Source organism: Sodiomyces alkalinus (genome assembly GCF_003711515.1).
Source record: "Sodiomyces alkalinus F11 unplaced genomic scaffold SODALscaffold_5, whole genome shotgun sequence".
NCBI classification, from domain to species: domain Eukaryota; kingdom Fungi; phylum Ascomycota; class Sordariomycetes; order Glomerellales; family Plectosphaerellaceae; genus Sodiomyces; species Sodiomyces alkalinus.
Window position 1 is genome coordinate 2,262,623 of NW_021167083.1, and position 11,118 is coordinate 2,273,740.

The following is an 11,118-nucleotide window of genomic DNA, read 5'->3' on the forward strand; positions in this document are numbered from 1 at the left end:
AATCGTCTATAGAGACTAGAACCGAAGGCGTGGATTGGCTACTATATCAGATACTATTCCTTAAATAGTTTCCGTGTATAGCTACTACACCTAATGAATATTATTACTATAAGAGACGTTATCTTTAACGAAGATAAGACCTTGAATAGTAGAATGAAAACGCTATAAGCCCTGGCGTCGACCGAAGAAATTAGCGAACGCCTATAATATATCTATATTATCTAATCCGATAATATAATAGTCTACGCGGGGCCTATATTAAGAGGTATAGCCGTAGATAGATTAGATCTCGAGTCGAAAGACTCTAACGCCACCGCTATAACTACAGGTAAAGGCGAGGCCACCGCTATTACTACGAAAAAGGCCACTACTATTACTATAGACTATACTACTACTATTATTATAGATTATGCTACCGCTATTATTAGGGGTAAAGGCGAGGCCACCGCTATTACTACGGAAGAGGCTACCGCTATTATTACGGGCGAGGCTCTACGGTTTACTACTACGAGGTTTAAGCCATTCTCTACGCCTCTAATATCCCCCGGCCAATCTTACGCGCGCGTTCCTTATAGCGTTAGCCGTGGTTCGGGGTACGGAAGAAGACAAAGACTAATAACGGGTAGCCGTAGATATCCCTAGAGAGTGCCCGTTAACTATACACCTATTACCTACGCGCCTATCTATCGCGAACCTCTACACGACTAAGAAGGTATAGAACGATATTACTTAAAAGGCGTTCTTTAAAACTAAAAGAATATATAACCCTATATATATAAGGAAGTAAGCTATTAATAACGGCGATATTAGCGCCGTAAAGCCCTCTTTTTCTAATACCTCCTAGTCACTACCGCGTCTAACCCGCGATAATCTCTTACCTCCGCCGAATCACTACTACAATATACGCTTTTACCCGTTATAGAAGGGGTGGTTATAGGCCGAGGAGGAGTACCTTAAGAGGTACTAATAGATAGGCTACTAGAAGGAGGTAAGAAGTAATTAGGATAATAAGTAATAAGCCCTCGCCTATAGATAGGTATATACCTATAAGGTTTATAAGAAAGGAGTATTACTAGGTATAAAGCACGCCTATAGTTGAAGGGAATTAATAAAAATAGTTAAAGTCTAAAGATAACTACGCCGCTATATAGCCTCACGGTCCTTCTATATACTAATAGCTATCGCTGCCTAGTTTAACCTGGATATAAGGTAATTGGACGCCGTGAATTCGTTCGTTAATATAAGCCTTAAAGATAAAGTGTTTATAAAGATACCGTAAGGCTATAAGGTTCTAGGTAAGGTTCTATTATTATAGAAAGACCTTTTTAGCCTAAGGGTATTACTACTACTATCCTAGGAAGAAGTTAGCAGTACACTATAGAAGATAGAATTCACGGCTATCTCTAATAACTCTTATATTATAATCCGCGATAGTTTAATCCTATTCATCTATATTAACGATATTAGACGTACCTATTATAGAGATCGTAAGACTAACGCCAACGACCTTAAGGCTACTCGTAAGCGAAGTTATAAGTTATCTAGAGGTAATAAGATCCGTTAGTTCCTAGGGATTAAGTATCACATAAGTACACGGACTACGATATAGTCCCGAGGAGATCTATGCCTGACTAAGGGCTTCGGATCTCTGGGACCTCGGGTATCAGGATATAATAAGGGCGGATACCGGAAAAGACCGAATAGGATCCAAATAATATAGGACCTATAATAAAGTCTTTACCACCTAAATTAAGACTATAAAAGACTTATATAAATATAACTTAATATAATACACACACACGAGATTTCTGCTCTATGATAACGGTTTATTAAAAGTTATTCACGTATTAAGGCCGAAAATATAGTTTATTCGAACTAAGAAAGGAAAAGAGGAAAGGAAAAGTCTGCGCGGTGCGTAGGCAGCTAAGGATAGATTAGGTTATACGGGCCTTGCTAGGAGGTCCGTGCTTTTTAGTCCCGGCTACTATCGGGGACTATTCCTTAGGCTATAGCCCGTAATATACCCCGCCTCCCGGGGATAGCGAGGTTACTATGTAGGGTACCTGTTGCACTCGGTATAGCAAAGGTCGTGGTCGTGAATAGTTATACGGTTATAACATCGCGTCGTCCTGGCCTCGCTCCGTGTAATCCAAAAATAGCCTCTTTTAATCAATTCTATTAAAGGCTTCTTTAAAGGGAGGCAATCTATAATAGCTAAGGTTCTTTTAAGTCTAAAAGAGTATAAAGGAGCCCTTATATAGCGATGCTATTATAGGCTCCTCGCCGGCATGCATGCCCGCTATAAATTATATGCCTACTCTATGTATAACTAGGGGTTATTCCTTCCACCCTACTAACGTAGGAAGGGTAGTAAAATAAACCTCTTACCATTCCTTGTTTTTCCTATTTTCTTCCTCTTCTATAGCTTCCCTTTTTCCTAAAAAAAGAAATTGATTATCTTTTATATCGTAAGTAGCCCTAAGATATCTCGTAGGAGTAGTATACCCCTCGTCTACGGTTCGGTGCCGTAGCTAACCGTTAATAGATATCTAACTATAAGCCCCCTAGTAAGCGCCCTTATAAGAGTAGTAGCGATAATAACGTAAGTTTAGCCCGTGTTATTATAGGTTACGAGGTCGGCCGTAACTAATAGTGAGTACGCTCCAACTCCCCCCTCCCCGGAAAAAGCGTCATACACCTAAAGACCCTTTAGGCCCTCGCCGCCTCGCCCCTTACTCGTAGTACGCTACCCGGTAATATAAATACGAATATACTATCGAGTATTATTACTTGTTAGGCCCCGGCGCCGCTTATACTAATACTAGATACTACGAGTACTCCTACCATACCTATAAGTATACCGAGGTAAGTATATTAGTTAGGTGTATAGTTACCGTAATTAATAAGGAATATAACTCCCCCCTACCGCTTATAATACTGCTAACACCCTATAGAATACTACTTATACTATAAATAAGGACTCTAATAACGAGGAGACAAGTTTTTATATACGTTTCGCGTAGTAGCTTTTATATGAATAATTCGTTTTTCTTCTATACAGAATCGCCGCTAGTTCTACGAGGCGTGTTGTCGTTTTTAGATCGCCCTGGATTAAGCTAAGTCCGGTAAGAATATCGCCGGTCCTTTATAGTCCCCCGTTCCGGTTATCGCCCCTACCTTTATTATCGCCCCTACTCCCGTTACCGCTCTACCGGTTCGGACCTGCCGTGACCACCACTTAATCCACGCCTGCTCCCTTTCTAACCCTCTCGCTACTACCTTTCGAAACCTCTTAACTATCTATCTAACAGGTAAGTAACCGATAGTTACGATATCGTTAATAGAGTCGGAACTACTCGCTCTTATAGAGGCGGCTAAGGAGACGTTATTTATTAGTCGGATATTAAGAGATTCACAGCTTCGGTTAGATTAATAATAACTATAGTTATATTACAATAATTAGCAGACTATTAACCTACTTAATAAGAAGGCATAACACCTGCAAATAAGGCTATGCCACGTCGATATGTATAAGTAGTAGACGCGTTAATTGGTATAGTAAGGGCTTTTTAGCGTTATATACGTTAACACGAAGGATATAAGCGTAGATGGTTTAACGAAGGCGTTACCGAAGGCGGGGATTAAGCGATTATAATAATAGCTTAATTTAATAGATTAAAAGGATCGTATTAAGTTGTCGAAGTAATTTCACAAAGAGATTAAGCGTGCTAAATCCGTAGTAACGATAATAACAGCCCCCGAGGGCGTGGTAGATCCGATAGATATAGATCCGATTAAGCTAATTAGGAATAGGAACTGATTATAATAAAGTTAAATTAAATAGTTAAACTGGGCGGATTTAGATCCCCTTTATAAGGACGTTTTCCCTTGATTGTTATTTTTACGATATAAAAGTCAAGAGTTTTTAGTTTGAACTAAAGCCTCTAATTAGTTAGTTAACCTTGGAAGACCCACCTTAACTAGGAGGGTATATTGTATAGGCATAGGACTATAATATAGTCCTTAGGGGATCTATACCTGACTAAGGGCTTCGGACCTGAGGGACATCGGGTATTAGGATATAATAAGGGTGGATACCGGGAAAGACTAGATAGGATCCAAATAATATAGTACCTATAGACAGAGTCTACACTACCTAGAGTTAAGAGATAAAAGACTCTTAGAGATATAACTTAATATAATACACACACACGAGATTTCTACTCTAGCAGGACTGCTATATAAAGTGCTGTTTGGCGTGCGATAATACGACACCTAAATAAAAATATACCTTATATCCGAGATAGAGTTATTAATTATATTATTAAAAAACTACTAAGAAGCCTATGTAGGATATGGTTCTTTGTACGCTGAGAACTTGGACCTTCTTAGAGCTTTATACATAGAAAAGTAATAAAAGTTATATAATTAGTCTAGAATAAGATAATAGGTCTACTACGTATAATTATATATATAATTGCCCTTATAATTATAGAAGTATTTATATTACATCGTCTAATTACTATCTAATCTGTGAAAAAACGTATAATTTATACTTGCAGGGCCTGGATAAACCAATAGTATCATGACAATGAGTACAACTAGATACATTAAAAAGTAGGGACTTTCTATACAAAATACAGAGGTTTAGATATACTAAAACAGGGGGACTTCGTACTCTCTTAAACCGCCTTATAGCTCCTTAACATATTAAATAGTAACTAATAGCTCTACAAACTACCTCCTACGTAGCGCGTATATTTATACCTAGTAACTAAATCCTTTCTTATATAAAATAGCTATAGATAGGTTCTAGATTAATCTAAAGATATCTTATTATAGTATTGAAATTTGGTTTCGTATTATGGCTATTAGTGTAGGTACGTACCTCAACCTTTTTAAACCTCCTAAAAGGGTAGTTCACAAAGTACTACTTTGTACGGTTTTCCGGGGTTATATGGTAAGTCCCCACCCTGTCTTCTAGAACACCCCCTATTTGGAACACCACTTTACACCAAAACACTGCTTTTTGGACCCCTGCTATTTTATTAAATACAATTGTATATATTATAAGAATAAACCCCTAGATAGACTAAAATTCTAGTACTAATATTCTGTTCATAGTTTTAATATAGGTGTAGTAGAAGAGCTATAATATAGCTTAGAAGTTAGAGATTTCATTTTGTTAGTGTTACCATATATTACAGAAGGCATCCTAAAGAAATAGAAATGTACTAATTATAAATTAACCGATATAGGTATAGCTATAATATAAGTGCTAGAAATAACTTCGAACTCTATACTAGATATCCCTATTATCTATCTAATACTATATATTCTAGTTTCTATAATATAACTAAATGTAGACTTCCCCTACTATATCTTTTTATAGGCTTACACGTATTACTTAATAACTTCTCGAATACTGAATACTTTTTTATAAGGGTTCTATAGTAGTATCTATGAAACTTACGCTATTCTCTAATATTTAAGTTATACTTTTCACGAGTAATACTACTCTATTATAAATATTCTTAGTTATATTCGACGTTACTAAGAAAACATATACTGAAATAAATAAATAATCAAGTCCTAACTTCTAAGCTATATTATACCTCTTCTACTAGACCTATATACAAACTATGAACAGAATCTTAGTACTTGACTTTTAGTCTATATAGGGTTTTACATTTATAATATTTAGTATTTTATTAACTAAAACAGCAGGGGTCTACAAAGCAGTGTTTTGGTGTTAAGTGGTGTTCCAAATAGGGGGGTGTTCCAGAAGGCGGGGTGGGGACTTATACACCCGTGCCACTCTTTAGCCATACCAAAAAGGTCTGAGCCCACTGACATAATGTATAGGTGGGGTGCGTCATTCGCGTAGCCTTTCTGTTATTAGGTCCTCATGATCCCATTCTCCTCGCAGCCGAGCTAACACCTCATTCCACTTCTTCCATATTGCCTTATTGATCTTATACGTCTACGACAACGATATGCGACCCATACCTGGCAGCAACACCACCGTTCCCGGTGGTGCAGCTTTCGCCTCGGGCCTGGAAGCCTCGCCCCCTCTTACCTCCATGACCCCGCAGATGAGCTTTGTCCTCACCGAAGACCCCACGAGAGACGTACCACGCCCGCTCGTGCCGCGCCCTGGCAATCACCATTCTCGCGATCGCATGAAACATTCTACACAGGACAAGTCAAGGGAGACAAACCTGTCAAGCGACGATATCCCTCGGACCAGTGCAAAGCAACATGACCCAGTTTCGTCAACTCGTTCTAGTAGCCCATCGGACTGCAATCGGCCATCAAGTTGGTGGATGCCGATTGGACAGGCGAGAACCCGTCGCGAGATCTGTGGTCCTTCCTCAGTCTTGAGCAGTCCCTCATGTAACGAGTACTCGCTATGCGACTCATCGTCTGACGACCAAGATAGTGTTGTGCTGAGTGTAGTTGACGGCTCTTGCCTTGATTTTTCATTTTCCCCGAGTGAACAGGACAGCCAGGACGCCCCTCAGTTAATAATGCCCAGGCTTTTGATGCCATCGCGGGGATCTTTCACAGAAGAGGGGAAATCTCTCGGGAACTTGAAATTGCTTGTTGCGGGAGACACGGGCAAGTCCATCCAGGCCTATATTCACGCCATCGAGTGGGTCGACTTTGGCTGACATCCATGTCGACAGGACTGGGAAAGACTTCGTTGATCGAATCGATTATCCAAGCATGTCGGCATATCATCCATGTTGATACAGCGGTACCGACGTCGACTTCTAATGGCCACGAATCGATACCAACTGGGCCTCACACCATGGACCAGTTACGAAGCTTAGATGGCGGAATCCCGGACATCACGGAGGTCTATGCTAGTACGAAGCCCCGTCCGCCATGGTGGTATTTGGCAGAGAGCGTGGACTCGCATTCGAGACACGGCAGTTCAGACGATGGGATCCTGGAGAGGAATATCTGCCTGGTTGATACACCTGGCTACAGTGCCACATCTGAGGTAGAATGCCCGTAGCTCCCATTCATTGGTCTCGAGCTGACAACCTCATTCTTTTTAACACGCCTCTAGCCGATGGACGTCATCACAAGGGTGGCTCGATACATCGAAGATCATCTTCACGATGGCGGTTGGGTCGGCCTGGACGATGCAGACGTCTTGAGCGTTTTGAATACCAATAATGGACCGCTTGTCGATGCTGCTATTTACATGATATCAAGCTCAGGTAGAGTCAAAACCTCTGGGACGGGACCTGACTTCTATGAAAGCTGACAACTAGCTCAGGTCTCACATCAAATGACATCCAGTTTCTTCATTGCCTGGAAAATCGGACCAATATTATCCCTGTTCTGGCCCAGACAGACACACTACAGCCAGAACAAGTCGCACAGAAGAAACGACATATACTTGGGGAGCTCATCAAAAATCATATCTTGCCCTTCAAGTTCGATCTTCCGACGCTGACGCAACATAATGGCCCGCATATTATTTACGCAATCACGAATGAGCGTGTGTCTCCTGTCAATGTCGAAGCCGGTCTCCTAAGATCCGAATATGTGACCCCTCAAATTCATTCAGATCTATCTTGTCTCGTAAACAACATCTTCAGCGTACATGGCAGTGCCCGACTTCGGTACGCGGCAGTACAAAAGTTGCTGAGCTGCCGGAGGCAATCATCGCATCTTCTCCCCACATCTGCGACACTAGGACACAAGGTCATCACGACACCGTCAAATATTTACCACACTACTTGGACATCCCTTCACTCGAGTGAAGCCTGTCTGTTAGCCGACACTGGGCATGATTTCTTCAGAGTTAGCCTGGAGAACTGGGCGTCAGGCCTGCGGCAAAGCTTAAGGAAACAACATGCGGCACGTGAACAATGGATGCTGCACCCACAACCCTGCGAAATGCGAAGCCTGCTGGCAAAGAACACCTCAAATTCATTACAGAGGACTCATAGCAGGAGCAAGGGCATGCTGAGCTCCGTTGATGCGTCATGGCCAGTTGTCAGACAGCAAGACCCCTTGGGCTTAGTGGAATACAGCTTCCCACTGAAGTGGGCGGGCTGGAACATAGCACAACTAATTGGGAGTGCGAGCATGGTTGGAAGCTTAGCAATTTGGCTTTATTATTAGCTGAAGTACTATGAAAATAATTTACGGGTATAAATCTACGAGCTTAGCAGCTTGCCCTACAAGCAAGGCTGCTGCGCTCGCCCCTATAGGGGGCCACGTATATAATCCGATTATTTAAAAATATTATATAAATATTTATACTAAGTAATATAGATAAATATTATTACTTATAGATAGAGGCTATTTACTTCTAATAATTTCTAAAAGGATTTTAATATATAAAACTACGAAGATCTACTATAAAATTAAACTTATAGATATATATATAGATATATACTTCCTTAAGTATACTAAGAAATTGTATTTATATACTTTTTATACTTTCTATACTAATACTAATATATTATAATAAGCGTAGGGTTAGTCCGACTAGGGCACTTGGTTATTCCGACTAGGGCACTACTAACAGCACCTAATCCCAGCCGGTGTCACTTCCGGTTATACCTCAATACTTCCACATAATCTATAAACGGTATCGTTAATTAAACGAGCGACGATATCGTCTAATACTATACTAACACTGGCCCGCTTTTTGTTTTGCAGATAGAACTCTTAGTAGCCTGCGTTGTTTGTATTAGTACTACCGCCCGGCTCCTTTTACGGCTTTTTTGTGGTGTTTTTTAGGAGATATACCTCTATAGTATATAGTTATATAAGCGTAAATCTATTAGTACTTTTGTTTTATATAGGTTATATAGCAGATTTCGTTATAATCTACTAAGGGATCTTAGTACGAATCCCCTATAGATTTAACTTTAGACTATGCTATTATATACCACGCCCTTCTTACTAATCCCTCCCGTAATAGAATATAACGGCTTATTAAAAGTTGTTCACGTATTAAGGCCGAAAATATAAATTATTCGAACTAAGGAAGGAAAGGAGGAAAGGAAAAGTCTACGCGGTATATAGACGGCTAAGTATATATAGGATCGTACAGGCCTCGGTAATAGGTCCGTGCTTCTTAGTCCTAGCCACTACCGGGGATTATTCCGCGGGCTATAGCCCGTAATATACCCCCCCCGCCGCCGGAGGTAAGGTCGCGGTCGTGTTATAGTCGCACGGTTATAACCTTGTATTACTCTAGCCTCTCCGCGTATAATCTAAAAATAGCCTCCTTTATTCGATTCTATTAAAGGCTCCTTTAAAGGGAGGTGATCCGTAGTAGCTAAGATCCTTATAAGGCTAAAATAGTATAAAGGAGCTCTTATATAACGGTGCCGTCGCGAGCTCCTCGCTAGTATACGTGCTTATTAAAAACGATATACCTACTATTTATATAATCGGGGGTCGTTCCTTCTACCCTAATAGCGTAAGAAGGGTAGTAAAATAAACCTCCTACTATTCCTCGTTTTTTACTATTTTCTTCCTTTTCCATAGCTTCCGGTTTCCTAATTCTTTTTTAATTATCTTTTTATATTGTGAGTAGCTCTAAGATACCTTATAAGTCCCCTAATAGTATAACTAATATCGCCGAGTAATAGCTTATCTCTTAAGCCGTAAGAATCCTCCTCGCTATAAGTTAACGCTCCCCTTACTTATGGTTCCGTGCTGTAGCTAACCGTTAGCAGATATCTGACTTCGCCTCTCCTAATAAGCGCCCTTTTAAGGGTAATAGTGATAACGATATAAGTTCGCGGCCCTTATTACTACTGGTTACGAGGTCGGCCGTAACTAACGATAAGTAGACTCCCCCCCCCCCCCTTACTAAGAAACGATAAGCCCCTAAGAATCCCCTAGCACCTCGCCGCCTAGCGCCCTATACCTAATATACTACCCGGTAGTGTAAGTAAGAGAATAGAGTTATATACTACCACTAATTAGGCCCCGGCGCGGCTCGCGCTAATACTAAATACTATAAGTATTCCTATTATACTTATAAATATTCCGAGGTAAGTATGCCGGTTATACGCGTAGTAACCGTGACTAATAAGTAATGTAGCTCCCCTCTACCGCCTATAACGCCGCTAACGCCCTATAGAATACCGCGTATATTATAAATAAGGACTCTAATAATAAGAATATAAGTTTATATCTATCCTTTATATAGTAGCCTTAGTGCTAATTCTTTTATATAGAATCGCCGCTAGTATTAAGATACCTGCGGTCGCTTTTAGGTCGCCCTTAGCCTAGCTAAGTTAGGTAAAATTATCGCCGGCCCGTTATAGTCTCCTGCTCCTACTGTTACCGTCCCCCCTATCGCCACCCTTCCTATCGCCGCTCCCGCTCCCGCCGCCGCTCCGCCTCCTATTACCGCCCTATTATCCGCCGCCGCCCCGCCCTTTACTACTAAGTTCTAGGCAGGTATAGTATAAGCTCTTAACGATATAGCTACCTCCGTGCGTAGTATAGATAAGACGCTTAAGGATGTATCGTATAAACTAAAGAGCTATAACGATAATATAGCCTCTATTAGGGCGGAGGTATATAGCCTTTCCTACTACGGGTAACGTTTTTATAAGTATTTCGTCCCGTTATACCCTCTCCCGGCCGGTGCCTTAGAGGTAACCCCTAAGGCTATACCTGCCTCGGCTCCTTTTCCAGAGGTTATCGCTCGCCTTATCGCTAATAGCGAGGAGGGCGTAGTTACCTTAGCGGCTTACTTTAAGCCGATAAAGGAGTTATAGGTGAGTACCGCTAAGGGCGGTATAGCCTTATAAAAGGAGGAGTTAGAGGAAGGGGAGGTTATAGAGTAATAAGTTTCTTCGGTTACCTAGGTTATTTTTTATTTTTTATTTAATTCCTCGCTACTTATAAATTAAGTGGAGCGGGGGTATAATCCTAATATAGTCTCGTTTTCGGTTCTTATTCTCTTTACCGCCGCGTCGGCCTTCTTTTGCATCCGTGTCTTTTTTATATACTATTATAAAGGTCTATTATTCGACTATACTAGGCCGTGCTTCTTCTCGAATTCGTTAAGTGCTTATATCTCCTATAGGCTTTTAAATAATTCCTATAATAGTTCTATATAAC

At 40.7% G+C, this 11,118-nt stretch overlaps 1 protein-coding gene across 1 annotated transcript; it reads left to right on the forward strand.

Moving 5' to 3' along the window:
- The first annotated feature begins 5,901 nt into the window (after positions 1-5,901).
- Positions 5,902-8,325, forward strand: SODALDRAFT_333482 (hypothetical protein). Its single transcript, XM_028611985.1, has 4 exons — positions 5,902-6,621; positions 6,690-7,009; positions 7,079-7,232; positions 7,292-8,325. The coding sequence occupies exons 1-4, from the start codon at positions 5,997-5,999 to the stop codon at positions 8,143-8,145; spliced, it is 1,953 nt and encodes a 650-aa protein (XP_028466658.1). The 5' UTR covers positions 5,902-5,996; the 3' UTR covers positions 8,146-8,325.
- Positions 8,326-11,118: the final 2,793 nt, after the last annotated feature.

Coding starts and splice junctions, on each gene's coding strand:
- SODALDRAFT_333482 (XM_028611985.1), top strand. CDS start 5,997: ATGCGACCCATACCTGGCAGCAACACCACCGTTCCCGGTGGTGCAGCT. Junction 7,010..7,078: donor GCTACAGTGCCACATCTGAG/GTAGAATGCCCG, acceptor ACACGCCTCTAG/CCGATGGACGTCATCACAAG. Junction 7,233..7,291: donor TTACATGATATCAAGCTCAG/GTAGAGTCAAAA, acceptor CAACTAGCTCAG/GTCTCACATCAAATGACATC.